Source organism: Drosophila arizonae, chromosome 4, assembly GCF_054131065.1.
Source record: "Drosophila arizonae isolate 15081-1271.41 chromosome 4, UAZ_ARI_1.0, whole genome shotgun sequence".
Classification (NCBI taxonomy): Eukaryota; Metazoa; Arthropoda; class Insecta; order Diptera; family Drosophilidae; genus Drosophila; species Drosophila arizonae.
The window spans coordinates 21,634,811-21,650,163 of NC_142924.1; the positions used below are offsets into that span (position 1 = coordinate 21,634,811).

At 39.8% G+C, this 15,353-nt stretch overlaps 5 protein-coding genes across 5 annotated transcripts; 3 read left to right on the top strand and 2 right to left on the bottom strand.

The window, feature by feature from the left end:
- The first annotated feature begins 2,998 nt into the window (after positions 1-2,998).
- Positions 2,999-4,138, top strand: LOC108614507 (uncharacterized). The gene has a single exon (XM_018008665.2). The coding sequence runs from the start codon at positions 3,084-3,086 to the stop codon at positions 3,987-3,989; it is 906 nt and encodes a 301-aa protein (XP_017864154.1). The 5' UTR covers positions 2,999-3,083; the 3' UTR covers positions 3,990-4,138.
- A 1,347-nt stretch (positions 4,139-5,485) lies between these two features.
- Positions 5,486-6,539, bottom strand: LOC108614506 (uncharacterized). The gene has a single exon (XM_018008664.2). The coding sequence runs from the start codon at positions 6,383-6,385 to the stop codon at positions 5,600-5,602; it is 786 nt and encodes a 261-aa protein (XP_017864153.1). The 5' UTR covers positions 6,386-6,539; the 3' UTR covers positions 5,486-5,599.
- A 2,061-nt stretch (positions 6,540-8,600) lies between these two features.
- Positions 8,601-9,482, top strand: LOC108614639 (uncharacterized). The gene has a single exon (XM_018008849.2). It carries the CDS (start codon positions 8,728-8,730, stop codon positions 9,232-9,234), a length of 507 nt encoding a protein of 168 aa, XP_017864338.1. The 5' UTR covers positions 8,601-8,727; the 3' UTR covers positions 9,235-9,482.
- A 1,206-nt stretch (positions 9,483-10,688) lies between these two features.
- Positions 10,689-11,785, top strand: LOC108614638 (uncharacterized). Its single transcript, XM_018008848.2, has one exon. The coding sequence runs from the start codon at positions 10,825-10,827 to the stop codon at positions 11,443-11,445; it is 621 nt and encodes a 206-aa protein (XP_017864337.1). The 5' UTR covers positions 10,689-10,824; the 3' UTR covers positions 11,446-11,785.
- Positions 11,786-13,501: 1,716 nt separating this feature from the next.
- LOC108612774 (uncharacterized) lies at positions 13,502-14,241 on the bottom strand. Its single transcript, XM_018005772.2, has one exon. The coding sequence runs from the start codon at positions 14,179-14,181 to the stop codon at positions 13,591-13,593; it is 591 nt and encodes a 196-aa protein (XP_017861261.1). The 5' UTR covers positions 14,182-14,241; the 3' UTR covers positions 13,502-13,590.
- Between the last annotated feature and the right edge of the window lie 1,112 nt (positions 14,242-15,353).

The window sequence follows — 15,353 nt, forward strand, 5'->3', positions numbered from 1 at the left end:
GATAAATTGATATAATAAATGTCCAAAAAATATTACGCTCTCCAAAGCAGCCTATTTTTAGTTGAATAAATAAGCAGAGCTGTCGCACTTGGAATGGGAACAATTCACAGCTCTCTGTCGGAAGAATATTAGATCAACAGGAAAACCCGTTGGTTTCATTGATTTATGCGCTGGCGGGGTTAATGGTCCATATGACTTGAACAGCGATGTATGACAGCGGTCATCATTGTAATGATTGCTAAAATTGTTGTTCCAGATGGCGTCTTGCACGTGCCAGCCATGGCAGCCACATGGCCAAAATACAAATTGACACAATTTTCATTTTTTCATTTCATTTTTTTATTAATATGAAAAATATATATAAATATATATTTTTTTCCATATCATTTTCTTCTGATTTAATGATATGAAAATACCAAAGTATTACTTTTTATAAATTTCTTAAAATATATTTTTGTTTACACATACATATATATATTTATTTATTCACTTTATTTCCTTTCAACATTTATGTCTATTTCAGCTAGTAAATCTTGAAGCTTCTCAAGTTTTTCTTTCATTTGGCTAAAGTCTTAACTGGTGCAGTCGCTGTCTTTGTTTGTTTTTTGTATATCAACTATTTAAGCAGTTAATCTGTCGATCGAAAATGAATCAGATGAGACCTGTTTGTAAAGTCCATAACTCAATCCAGTTGACATATCATATTTTTTCTAGCCCTGTCCTACATAAGTTTGTTGATTGGCAACTACAGTAAGCCATAAGCCGCAAAAAGTCAGCAAGTCAGCTACATTAAGGGCATTCCTGCTTCATCATCAGCATCCTGAGCAACCTGGCTTACCTTAGCCATGCAAACTTTATTTAAACTTTGTTCATTTGGGAATTACTTAAAGTTCTGCAGGCAAAGGCAATAATTATCTTAATAACAATTTCTCTCGGTTACAACTTCAGCGCACCTTGTTGCTTGCAAACTTTTCGATGCTACAGATTTTTAACTTCCTCTTAACTTTTTATTGATTAAGAAACTGGAATATACAATTTTATTTGCAGCGTGTTTCAGCGATTGAGGTAATCGATTTTTGATGACTGCGAATGGCATTTAAAGAGATTTTTATAAATTTTAATTTAAAGGAAGCTGTTGATTGATGATAGGAAGTGGACTCGGATATGGCTGTATAATATAATTTATATATTCAAAGTGAAGAGGCTTTTTAAATTTCAATTATCTACTTGATTGATAATTTTAAGTTAGATTCGAATATGCCTCAACTTTTCGATTAGCTATTCTAGTCATTAGCCCCGCCTGCTTAAGAGAGTCCATAAGTCATTCCTAGATTTTCTACTTTATCTCATCATCATTTCATGAGGAATTAAAATTTCATCCGAAGCGTGCTTCAGCTAATTTTGTTGCCTGTAAACGGCACTTGAAGAGATTTTATTTAATTTTCATTTAAAGGGAGCTGCTGATTGATGATAGCAGCTGGACTGGCAGTAAGTAATTCAATAGCAAACATATTCTTACATTTATTATTAACTGCTTAAAATTGCTTTAAGGTCCGCGTGCATAACAGAAAATGAACCTCAACTCTTGTTTTCTTCTTTTTATGCTGTGATTTTAGTTTTTTATGTTAAAATTATTTTAATGTTAATTTAGATAAATGAAAGACAAAAAAATGTTGTACATAATCTCTAAAATGCTTCAAATTACTTTTCTAGTCTAGTCTTACTTAACAACCTGCCAGAAAATAAATAAATAATAGTTATTACTTGTTTCTAATCTAAAGATTTATATGGAATTATTCCAAATTCCAAGCTTCGTAAATAATATAATATTTACTTTTCTAGTGACTTAATGACTGCATAAAAGTAAAATAAAAATTCTTTTTTTCAGCTCTGACTACAAGTTTTATATATACTCATCTACATAGCAAACATTTAAAAAATTCCAGTTCATTCATCATTCTTGTTTCATTTTCCATTACGTATTATTATTATAGTCTGAAATAGGAAATCACGGTAAAATGTGTTTATTTTAATTATTTTTTTTTGGGTGTATTTCCTCTTTTTATTAATTTTTCTCAATCTTTTTATTCTTACTAACATTTATTATTTAAATCGCCTTTATTTCTCTGATTTCAGTGAAGCGCTCTACTGATTTTATTATCAGTAAAATTAAACAATATTAGACAATAAATAATTTAATAATTTCTATTTTATTAAATAACGTTATACTTAAATTCATTTTTGTTTTACTAAATGGCGCAGCACATTTTACCTTCCACATTAAAGGGGCTTAGGTGCTGCTGGCTTCTCTGCCGTTATTGAGCTGGTGCTGATGGCCTGTTAGACGTTTCTAAGTTACATACCAATGGATATACATATGTACGCAGTGTATGGGAGCGACTACGAGTATGAGAACATGCGGCTATTTATTTCAATTTTCCCAATTCGCATTTAAGACGAAAACAAAGTCACCAAGTGTACGTGCCCGGCATGCCCAACAACTGGCACTGGTCAGCCGCAAACTTTGCTCATCACCAACACAAGCTCAAATCGACTGCTGGCAAACATGCAGCAGCAGCAGTAGAAGCAGCAGCAGCAGCAGCAGAAACAACAACGAGCACAAGTACATGTTGTTAAAGCCGGGCTAGGGGCAGGGGAGTGGGGTTGGTGGGGGAATATGTAAAGCGATTTTGGGGCTGACTCTGTGACCATCATTGCGGTCAACGGGCAGGTTTAAGGTGTAGCGAACGATGTCCGCCTTTTGGCCTCCACGTTGACACGATGACCACGACTGAGACACTGGCCAGAGCAGCCACCGCACACACACACACGCACAGAGCCGCACACATACACACACAGGGAATTACATTTCCGGCTTGGACAGCATGCGGAAGCAGCGCGTCGATTTAAATGCTTCAGGGCCGGAATTATGACAGGTGCCTGAGATTGGGCATGGATAAACGGGCGTTGGCCGCTAGAATTAGTTGAGCAGCTATAAATACGCTCGGCTGGAAAATGTCAGCGCTTAGTACTACAGCTAAAGAGTGTGAATCAAACGCGGAGAGCAGCGAAAAACAAAAAATATGCCGAAAGGATACGGATACGGATACGGTTACGGCATTGGCCTGGCGCTGTTGCTGCTGCTGTGCCTGGGTGCCAGCGTACGGACGGCTGTCATACGGCCGGAGGCGCAGCAGGAGGCAACCACAATAAGCAGCGGGCTAGCCGACGCCGCGGAGGCCAGCACCACGGTGGAGCCAGAAGTGACGACCGCATCGGTGGCACAAAGTCGCGACAAGGATGCAACCGTGCAAATTGGTTGGGCTAGTGTTGATCCTGCGCCCGGCACCGTCGCCGGTGACCTGAGTGTGGGTCAAATGAAGTCGGCTAAGCTGCTGCTGCTGAGCACGCCGGCCAGGCGGCCAGCGGAAGTGGAGCAGCAGTTCGAGGAGCCGGACGAGAGCGATGCCTCAGCCACCGCTGGCAGTGGGGACAGCAGTCTGCCAACTACGACGGAGGTCAGCACCACAACCGAGTACAGTGAAGCACCAACAACAACAGCAACTGCAGCAACAACAACAACAACAACAACAGTAACGGAGCAAGCCAGCGAGCAGAAGACAACAAAACTATTCGCCATCAATGCGACAATATCCTCCGAGGACTCGCTCCAGCCCAACGTAGCCGTGGCCGTGGCCACAGACAATACCACAATTGCGATTGCCGAACAGCCGCAGGCCCCCTCGGCCAACAACGTGGCCATTGAGCTGGCCCTCGTCGAGCCGGAGGCCGACTACGTGCTGCTGGATGGCAGCTTAACCGACCTGTCGCACCTCACCAGCTCATCCACTCATGACGAACTGCAGCTGGGCAGCTTCACGCACATCGACAGCGATGTCCACTTGCAGCCGGTGGTGCATTCGGTGGAAATCGTGCCCACCAGCCTCGATGATCCACTGATTGTCAATTACGTGCACAATTTGCGTTGACTATCGATGGCCGGGCAGGCACTTCCCCCCGCACTGCGCTCGAGTTAAAGCTTTGTTTTTATGTTGAATACGATAATCGAAAGTGTTACGATTTCTAATTTAGTTTTAAGAAGGACATTTAATAAAAATGATGAATAACTGATATGGGATGAGCTCCAGCATTTGCATTAGTGCATTGCATATAAGGGGAGTAATATAAAGCAGCGGAAAAAGCGAAGCTGTAAGAGCGGAGGAGACTAAAGATATAAAATAGTTCTATTTTTGGAAATTAGGGCACTATCAGAACAGGAAATCTAGTTTTCTAAGATTGGAGTACAAAGACATTTCTCATATTGCCTTGTTTCTGATTAATTGGAACTACATTCATCATTCAAACGCTCTGACTCAGTTCAATATGTGTTATTGATACTCCAAAAATATTTCCTTGAGTGCTGACACCGCATCGACTCTTCTGGCTCTTTTTCAATGTTGATTGTAACGGCAAGTATATTTTCATCATATCATATATCGCTTTCGTATCTCTGTCCACACGTTTCCTTAAGATGTAAAATATCGCTTTTACGCTTCATCTTCTCAAATTAATCTCTCACAAAAGCCTTCATGATGCAATTCGAGTTGAAAACAAATAATAAGCTTGAATTAATTATATTGACACCTTTAGTCTTATTGCATGCAGATGGATTATCAATTAACAATTATCAATTGATTAAAGAGCTGCTGCAATCAAATTATCGAATATAAGACTCATCTTGTTTGATCGCTCTTTGTGTAAATATTTTAAAATGAATTTCCCACTTCTATAAAATATTGCTCTTCTACTCGATTCTCATACATATATTTCAGAATATCTTTATTTTTTTCGTGATAATAATCAATAATCAATAAGATCTAACGACCTATACTAATAGTTTTCATATCTCTCATCCTGTCTCTCTCTCTCTCTCTCTCTCTCTCTCTCTCTCTCTCTCTGTCTCTATGCCTCTCTCCCTCTCTAAGTCTTATTACTGATTATGTTGCTCTATCCTTCTTTCTTATCTCTTTTTCATCGTTCCACTTCATCTCTAGCCTTCCTATTGATTATTTCACTTACTATTCCTATTGCTTTCACGCTCTCTCACTGTTTATGTGACTCTTCTTATGGTATTCCTTTCCCTACTTCCTACTCTGACTCATTCCCTTTCATTTGCCTAAACGTTTATAGATAAATTTGATTATGTACATATATTTAATTATTTGACCATTTGGGAAAGTATATATTCTTAGACTATACACAATATACACAATCACGCACACATACATATTTACATATATAATTAACAATTTGTATACGCAAACAAACGGATGTGAGCACACCACTACGGCTAATGATATACATTAGGAATTTCTATATAGACTTTATGAGGTCATAGATATTTCCTCTTTGCGTTACACATTTCGTGACCAAACTTTGCAAACCTCCAGGCTGATGAATTTATAAACATTTATGAACATTAAAATACAGATAAATTCGAATATATTTCACCTTTATTAAAACATAAAACACAACATGGAATTCTTATGACTAAACTGTTCAACAATGTAATAATACGAGAGATGCAGTCCAGGCCTGCTCACCAGCGCTGCTCCACGTGCGTGGTGTAGACAAATCCTCGCCTGGGCGCCTGGATCAGCGGCTGAGAGCGCAGTGGGATGGCCACAGGCACACCACTGGATGCTGGTGCTCTGGCCACCAGCACAGCTGGACCCAGGCTGGCGGTGAAGAGCACATTTTCGGCATCGGGCTCATCCTTGGAGCCAGGCTCTGGCGTGGGTTTCAGCGGATTTGTGCTGACGCCACACACTGGATGATTGGCATTGCTGTCGTCAGCTGCAGCTGTCTCAGTCACATTGCCAGCATCTAATTGCTGCTGTTGCTGCTGCTGCTGCTGCTTCAGCTCGGTGGGCAGCAGGAAAGCGCGACTTGGTCGATAGCCGGCGGCTGGATAGGGGGCGCCGGCAAAGGCGCGGCCTGAGCGGGCTTCAATGGGTGCAGCCGTGGTGGTGGCATCTAACGAGTCCACTGCTGTTGTTGTACTCAAATCGAGAGCTTCCGTGGTGCTGGCTGTCGCGTCATCCAGAGGCAATTCCGTTGTAGTTGTGCCCAAGTCAGAGCCCGCAGTGGGCTGCAACGCGGCATCGGCTTCGCCCGGCAGCCAAAAGGCGCGTCCCTCTGGCCTAAAGCCAGCGGCTGGATATGGTGTGGGCGTGGGCGTGGGCGTGGGCTTCAGCTCTCTCACCACCGCCTGCTGTACGTCATCCTCCTGAACGCTGACCGCATACCGATTGATGCGTATCTGACGCGTCTCGGCGATTCCCGAAGCCCACAGGCAGAGAACCAGAGCAAGCATCCACTGCATATTGTGCTGTAGGTCTATCGTAAGTGAGGCGATATATTCCAACTGATTTCAGCTGCGGATGCGTCTGGTGTTTTTATACAATGTTCTCGGGCTCTCTAAGGTCTCAGGTCTCGGGTCTGTTCAACTGGCAATGAAAGCGAGAGTCGTCTCATCTCGTTCCGTTCCATGTCGAGTCGTACATCGGGACATGTGCATACGTGGAACATCGTTAGGCGCACGGCTATCACATTTATTGATTTATTTTATTACTTATATTTTATACACACCGAACGAAATATATATAGATATATGCTTATATGTATATTTGCTTGAATATTTTGCATTTGTTTTGCTTCTGGTGTTTGACTGCTTATCCACGTCCACCACGTCCGAATCGTCGCCATGTTCTATGGAAATAAAATGCGTTTCCTACGTGATCGGCAACTCTAAGGCGCTGCCCAACCGGCCCAACCATTGACGAGCTGCCCACATCAATTGAAAGCGAAAACTTGTTGCCAATTGCATTATGTCTGGGCTTGAGTGTTAGAATATTTATTAAACACTTATAATCGATATTATGCGATCAACGACTGCCACTGAGGTGAACCCCAAGGGCGGCTATGAGCAATTAACTAACTATTGCAGCACGTCACGTCCTCTGATAACGATCGAACTAACCTATCGGGCCATAGATAGACACTTGGGTGTTCCATGCGTAACTACGCACACTCTAGAGTCTATTTCCCTTTTGGAAGTCAAGGATATACTGGGTATATCATAGTTTAGGAAATTAAACTGCATGACTAAATTCCTCCTCAAAATATAGTTCGATCCAACATACCTAAAGGCCTATACATAACCACTTTAGTATTCCATGAATAACTGGCGGTGTCTTGTGTCTGGATACATCAATTATTAGAAAATCAAATATATACTGGATATATCAATATTTAGGGAATAAAACTGTATGATTATATTCTTCTTAAAAATACGGGTTGATTGAACTAACGTATCGGACCATAGATCTATACTAGAGCGTCCCATGCGCAACTGACGATATCTACATACATATACTCTGGAGACCATATACCGAAGACTCTAATATTAATTGTATATATCACATATATATATTAATTAATACATCACCTGGAGCGACCTACACTATTATTATTCTCTATGCCCTATTATGTTTAAGTTCACTTTTAAAGTTAGATACTCTGATCAGTTTTCATGTTGTTGATTTCCGATTTCAATTTGGTTTCAGAGCTGTAAATTGAAAATCCTTTATTTAAAATAGATCAAGTAAATTACTTAGGCTGATTTTTTTTAATATGCCAGGCCTACCATATCATGCTTATTGCTTTAACTTGAAAGTTTATCTAAGTAATATAAAACACACAAATTTCATTTTTGTTTCCACTTTGCAGACTTGATGCTATATATTAAAATATCCTCGAGCTTAAAAAAATGATATGAGTTATTGTATTGTATTGTATGCATTTGCTTAAAATCCTACGCCTTTATAAAAAAAAAAAAAAGATGCTAAGATTGGATCTTCATTCTAATATTAAAACTTGATAATTATTATTATGATATTTTATTGTGACATAATGCATTTTTTATAGAAATCTTTTTTGATCTATGAAATGTTAACACTATGAATGTTGTTTGTTACTTTAATAAATCAATTGAAGTTCAGTGTTAATAACTTTCATTAAGATTTATACTTTATAAAATGATTATTAAAACTTCACTTAGTTAGTTTTTAAGATTTGACAAATGAAAAAAAACTAAAATAGTTATTAGATAATTTCATTTAAACAATATGTATATACAGTAGTTTAGCATATTATAGTGTTTCAAAATGTAGAAAGTATTGACTTCTTTAGGTTAAGTACACCTTTCAAAAGTTTCATCGCTTACTTTTATATAAGTGGCACACTTAAGAATTCCTGAAGGCTGATTTATTTCGAAGTAAACTAGAACACAACGCGCTTTGGTAGCGCCACAGCTGTAGACTTTCCGAGTGCTATTCCATTGAATAGTGTTCGCTCCGGTTTTGGATTGATTAATGGCGGAACTATAAATCGAACTTCCAGCTCTTCTGCTAGTTCTTTCTTGTCACGTCGCACGCACATAAACCCGCCGAGCAGCCGCTCACAATGGAGCCGCCGACGTCAGAGAGTGTGCCAACGCACCGCACACTAAACAGATTCGAGTGGGGCTGGAACATGGTTAGCCGATTCCACTGTTTCCAGATCTGTCCTAGCTATAAAAACGCCGCGCTTGGCTGCCAACTGCAGCAGTCGTCGGCTTCAGCTTCCTAGAACCACACACACACACCCATCCAGCAACTCATCGATATGGCCAAGTTCCAAGTCTTGATCGTGATCGCCGCCTGCCTGCTGGCCGTCAGCGAGTGCCAGGTGCAGCGCCAGCGCCAGGCGCAGCGCCTCAGCCGTGGACGCTCCCGCTACTTTGCACGCCAGGAGCTGGCGCCAGCGGATGCGGATGCTGCCGTCACGCCATATCCTTCAGCCGACGAACTGAAGCCAGAGGTGCCCTTCGATGAGGCAGCCGCCCCAGCCGCCGCCGAGCCCACGCCCGATGCCGTCTACGGCCCTCCCGACGCAGCTCCCAACGCCGTGCCCGATGAGGTCTACGGCCCACCCGATGTCACTGGCAATGATCTGCCAGCCGCTGACGCCGCCGCCGATGTGCCCACCGAGCAGGCCCGCCTCGTCGCTGCCAGACGCGCCGCCAAGCTCCGACGCGCCCAGCCTGTGGCCTATCGTCGCGCCGCCGCCGCCGCCGCCGCTGCCCGCCCGGCCAAGCTGAGCGCTGCCCGCTCTGTGGTGCGACGCGCCTAGATGTGCCCAGCTCATCTGCTGGCGAGCTGCCTGGACCGGGCAGTCGCATTTAGCCAGATGCCAGCTGCTGCATGACCCAAAAACCCATGACGATTCAACGAAGCTCCCTGATGACGGCATATCAACAACTCACACATACACTGACTCACACACACACACATACACCATAAACTATTCAGCATTTGAAATTTACCTTTGATTGTAAGCGAATTGCAAATAAAGTGTTCAGGAAACACAACAAAAGCTCACACAGATCGTGCTCAGACATTCTGTCTGCCTTATGAATCACTAAGGGGGATTGGATGGGATTGCGGCTACGCTGAGAGCCAAAACCAAACTGCGGGACGGGCCAACCCAAGTAACCGGTTAAGGAGCGCACGCGTACGCGTCATAAAAACATGACGACGCTGCTGATGCTGATGCTGACGAAGACGAAGACGAAATCGAAGTTGCTTACATTGGGCTGGGTATCTCCCAAACCGCAAGTAAACAAGAAATTCAAGTTCAATTTGCCAGGAATCGAAGCATTGCTACCCTATAAAAATGATATTAAAGGAGGGAAGTACAGATTAGTGGGGAATATATTTGGAATAAAAATAAAATAATAATATAAATATAATATATATAAATAATATAATAATAATATATAATAAATATTAATATAATAGAGGTTCAATAATATCATACATAATATTATAAAAAATATTATTATTTACATATTTATATAAAATGATTTTATTGATAATATTTTATTGCTTATATAATATATGTGTATTATTTTATTTTTATTCCAAACTTTTCATAAATGCATTCCTCATTAATCTTCCTGTAATTCTGTAAATACTTTTCCCTCTAATAATATTATTATATATAAATAATATATAAAGAAAATACATTTCCTACCAATCCGCTGCTAAACACAACTGCCTCTAGTTATTATTATTAGTAATAGATTTATAGCCCAGAGTATTGTTCAGCTTGAATAAGAGTTTAATTACCTAGTAGAGGAGGGAATTAGCAACAATAAGATAGTAAAGCTGTTAATTAGAATATTTAAATTGAGACTGATTGAATTATTTATACCCTGTAAAATTCAGCTCTAACAAGACTTGAGCTATAAAAGAGATTTATTGGCTGTTCGCTCTCACATGCTAATCATTTTAAATTCAAAATGTATATAGAAAAGTGACTGAGAGAGAGAGAGAGAGCGAGCTAGAAAGGGAGAGCGGGAAATTTAGAAATATTGCCTCACATGTGTGGGGGTCAAACGGGCCTTCAATCAGCTTGATAAGCCTCAAAGAGAAGCAGCTCCAACTCGCTTGGCATCTTTCTCTTTGTCGACCTTTGTGGCTGTTGCTGCGTCTGTTGTTATTGCTGTCTCTATCAGTGTCTTATCTCTGTCTCTTGCTTGGGTTGAGTCAGCTCAGCATCTCGCGGCTTATTTAAATAATTGCAAGCGCTTTCGGCTGTTCAGTTTACCAGACGCTGCGAGTGAAGCAGCTTCGCCTCGACGTGCCGGTTTTTGAGCTTTGATAAAGTGAAATTTGCAAATTGAAAATAAAACCAGAAGCATTAATTAAACATAACAAAATGTGGAAGAGTTTAAGCGTACTAATGCTGATTGGATTTATCGAACTGGCCCAGGCTCAGCGGCCATCCTTTGCTGGCGCACGGCCGCCGGGCGGGCTCAGCCAGAAGGACAAGTATAACGGCGCCCAGAACACGGCCGTGGAGAACATATCTGGCGTGGACATTGCCACACGCTTCGGCTCGGATGCAGTGCCGCAGCAGTCGCAAACAGTCAACTTGGCCTACGGCGCCTCGCAGAAGCCGCCAGTGGGCGTGCCCCTCGTGTTCGCCGTAAGCAGCAATGAGCCCGTGGTGGCATCGAGTGTGGTGCCGGCCACCGTTGACGTGGCCAACCGCTTTGGTGGTGCTGCTTCTGCTGCCAGTGCCCGCCCTGTGGTCAGCACCCAACCCAACGCCAGTGGGGCGAGCCCTCCACCCACTCCAAGTGTCGTCAGGCCCGTGGCGAATGCTTTGCCCATCGATGCGCATGGAGATCAGAGCTATGTTGACTACCTGAGCCAGCTGCCCCAGGATAATCAGCCATTCTGGTTCCTCAACTACCAGGCCATCGAGGCACTGAGGAACAGCTCGAGGCCGAATGTTGGTGCTCTGGAGACGCGGGGATCTTTCTTTGCTGGCTAAAGCTCGTTTCCCAACCACTCAAGAAATAACAATACTCTTGGCTAATTAAGGCCCACACAAGTGTGTGTGCGTGTGTGTGGGTGTGAGTAGAGAGTGTACGTACGCTTACTCAGCAACTTATCTTGAAAACCGGGAGGAAATACCAAAATCGTGGGGAATGAATTGTGATTTTTCAAGCGATAAGATTGCCATTTGACATATGAATAGAGAAAATATAATATACAAATTATATTACAAAAGCAATATGCAAATTGTAATTGCATGGGAACTGTAAAGGCCCCCACTCAATAGCAATTAATAAATCTATATATATTAAATAAATATTATTTATTCAAACTTATTGGACTGCTGTTTATTTGAATGTGTCTATTTTGGTTTTTATCTCCATTTTATAGAAGCAATATGCGAATGTACGGGTATAATAAAGACCCTATACAATATTAATATGTAAATAATTTTTATTCAAATTTATTCTTCTGCTACTGATATTGTTATATCTATTTGGAGTTTCAGCAACAATTATTCTTTTTTTCCCGTTTCATACATATAGAGAAAATACATCATACGAATGATATTTATTATTAAGGCAACATGCAAATGTTGCATGGGAATTTCAAAGGCTCTATCAATCTCAATATATAAAGTAAGTATATCAAAGGAATCGCAATGAGACTTTAATACGAATATACTCTAGTTTCTAATTAGTTGGCCTCTTTTGTACCTTTTGTACACTGCAATATTGTCGGATTTCTATATTCAATAGTTCTATATTCAATATTGAACTCTGCATATTGTACTCAGAATATAAAATATATTATGAATCAGTTCTCTATTATAAATATTATCTATTATAAACTCATTTAATTCAATATATTCAATATTCCATCTATTCAGAAAACCTGATGAGAAATATCATGGTAAATCAAAAGAAAGTGGTCAATGATATCTTTGCGTTACCTTAGGGATCTTTTTATCAAAATTACTTTGCATGAAGGAACGTATATTTAAACTTGAATGATCTTTGTCATAAACTTTTTAATTACAGTTGAATAATAAAATGTATTTCTTCCTCTTTATGTTAAGACTTTTTTTTAATTATTTTAACCTTCAAGATTGTTATTGCACAGTATGCATAATCCCTGTTAAGCGAATTGTATCAACTTTCACTGAATATCTAACTTTTGACGGTTGAATCATATTCTTAATTTTACATAGCCATAAGGAAATGTTTTTAACTATAATTAGCACAGTAAATGCATATTAATAACGCTTTCATTATGCTTACGCAATTTTAAAACCAGTAACAGCATTAAAGTCGGGACAAACTGGCTAAATAAAAAATAATGGCTAAATAATCAATAATTCACTTAGGAATTTCCAGGCTTCCAGCTGTAAAATGAAATGAAAATTCTGTTTTTTATTTGAATATAGGAAATATAAATTTTCCCATTTGCCACGGCTCTGAAGTTAACTAAATATTATTATTAAATTTTATTATATTTCAATCTGATAATGATGATAACTATTACAGAAAAATACCTATATTTTCAACTACCAAAACGATTATAACAAAGATTAGCGGCAGTGGAAAGCACAAGTTACACCAACTATACTACATATATGCCCATCTATATATGCTTGAAGCGCATCATGCTCGACTTAGTATACAAGTCTTCAATAGACGGACAACAATAGTATTGAAACCTTTTAAACGCCTTTTAAAAGCAGCAAACAAAAAACGGAAAAACGGAATAATAGTAAAGAAAAACACATAGAAATAACAATTTATAAGCAGGCAAAGCATGAAAAATGCATTCAAAGAGCCAGAACAAAGGAAAAGTGGAGAAAATGCAGAAAAATGTGCAACAAAAACTCAACAACTTCAATATGCAATGGATGAAAATGGATGCAAACAATGAAAAGTGCTCCTTGGGCGCTTGTTAATGGCGAGTGAATTGCGAAAAAGTCGATACTGGAGCAAAAGTGTCAAGCACTGAAAATGCCGCTGAAAAAGTAAGGAGCAAAGAACGGAACTGGAAAAGTAAAAAGAATTGAATGCAGCTAAGTTCAACGCAGTTTAATAGACTCCAAACAAAACATTTTTATGCAAATAACAGTCGATCAATCAATCAATCACAGGATCGTTTACCAGGCCAGCTGCTGGCTAGCCGCAGTGTAGGCAACCACGTAGGGCTGCTGACCTCCCACATAGTAGAGCTGTGGTGCGGGCAAGGCGGCTACCGGAGCCACCGGAACGGCTGGAGCAACTGGAGCCACTGGAGCCACTGGAACGGCTGGTGCTGCCGCCTCCACGGGCAACTCCTCCAGGCGGGCGATGCGCTGACGCTTGCGCTTGGGCTGTGCCTTGGCCAGCTGCAGCTTGGCCAATCTCTGGCGGCTGCTGCGCAAGCGAGCAGCAGCTGCTGGGGTGGTCACCTCCTCCAGCGAGTTCTCCTCTATGTCCACTTCTTCGACATCGGGCTGGAAGCTGTTTGCTGGCGGCTCCTCTTCGGCGGGCAGCTCATTCACATCCGTGGACGGTGGTGGGCCATAGATGAGCGCGGGCTCCTCCGGCTTCAACTCATCCGCTGAGGGGTATGGCGTGGGCTGCACCTCCTGCCTGGCGAACGCATGGCGCTGTCGACTCAAGCGCAAACGCCGTGGCGCCTCAGCGGTTACGTGAGCCACCAGGATGGCCAGGAGCAGCAGGGAGCTAGTGAGCTGGTAACGTGCCATGATCGTCTTAGTTGCTGTTAAGCTTTGTTGTCGATCGTATATGGAGCTTTTGCTTTTATACTCGTTGCTGGCCCCGTGTCAGCCAAGCTGCAACAATTCTAGACCACTCCACAACGTTCCGCATATAAAGCAGTCAATAATTTGATAGCCCACTCCAAAAAAAAAAAAAAAAAAAAAAAAAAAAAAAAAACAAAAACAAAAACATAAATACGAAGAAAAAACTAGTAATCCAAAAAACCATTGACCTGCATGATAAGCAGGCGCCGCACAGTGCCTCAATGCTTGTTTATTATTGGGCATTATGTTCAACTTCAAGGTGCAATATGATATGCAATGATGTATACGTAGTTATAATAATAATAATGAAAAGAAATATAAATACGTTTTTTTTATTACTTTTCTATTTTGTTAGAATATTAATTTTATTTTTATTACATATTTATTAAAATCATTGTTCCAGAAAAATATATATTTTATACCACCTATCTACAAATAGATGTATAAAATATATATTTTTCTTGAAAAATAATTTTCATAGATATATAATAAAATTAAATTTAATATTAAAAATATATATATTGATATATAAAAAAAATATATATAAAATATATATAATAATATAAAATATATTAATTAATATATAAAAAGAGAACACATATTTGATAGAGAGAGGCAAATTGTTACAACAATTAATATACATAAATTTATAATTCATAAATTTGAATTTAAATAAAATTTGTATTAAACTTAAATTTACTAAAAAAAATTTTAATTTGTAATTTGAATTAGTTTGCAACATTGTTAAGCAAAATATTAAAAGAAAGTCAATCTGAATAATTAACATAGGAATATTTGAACTTCCTAAAATTTAGTTGATAAAAAAAATAATTTCGAACTATTTATGGAAATCATAAAGCTAATTTTTAAAACTGTAATCCTTTGTTAAACTAAGCTATGTAGTATTTTAAACCAAATGAATATAATGAATTAACTAATTAATAATTAATTAGTTAATAATATATTGATATACAGTACATATCTGCAAAATATAATGATCCATATCTAAAATTTCTTATTTTATTATTGCCATTGTTTTTGCCCCAATGTAGCTGAAGCACATGGATAAAACAGTTGAGCATTTGCCCAAAATACAATTTGATTAGCTTCAGGCA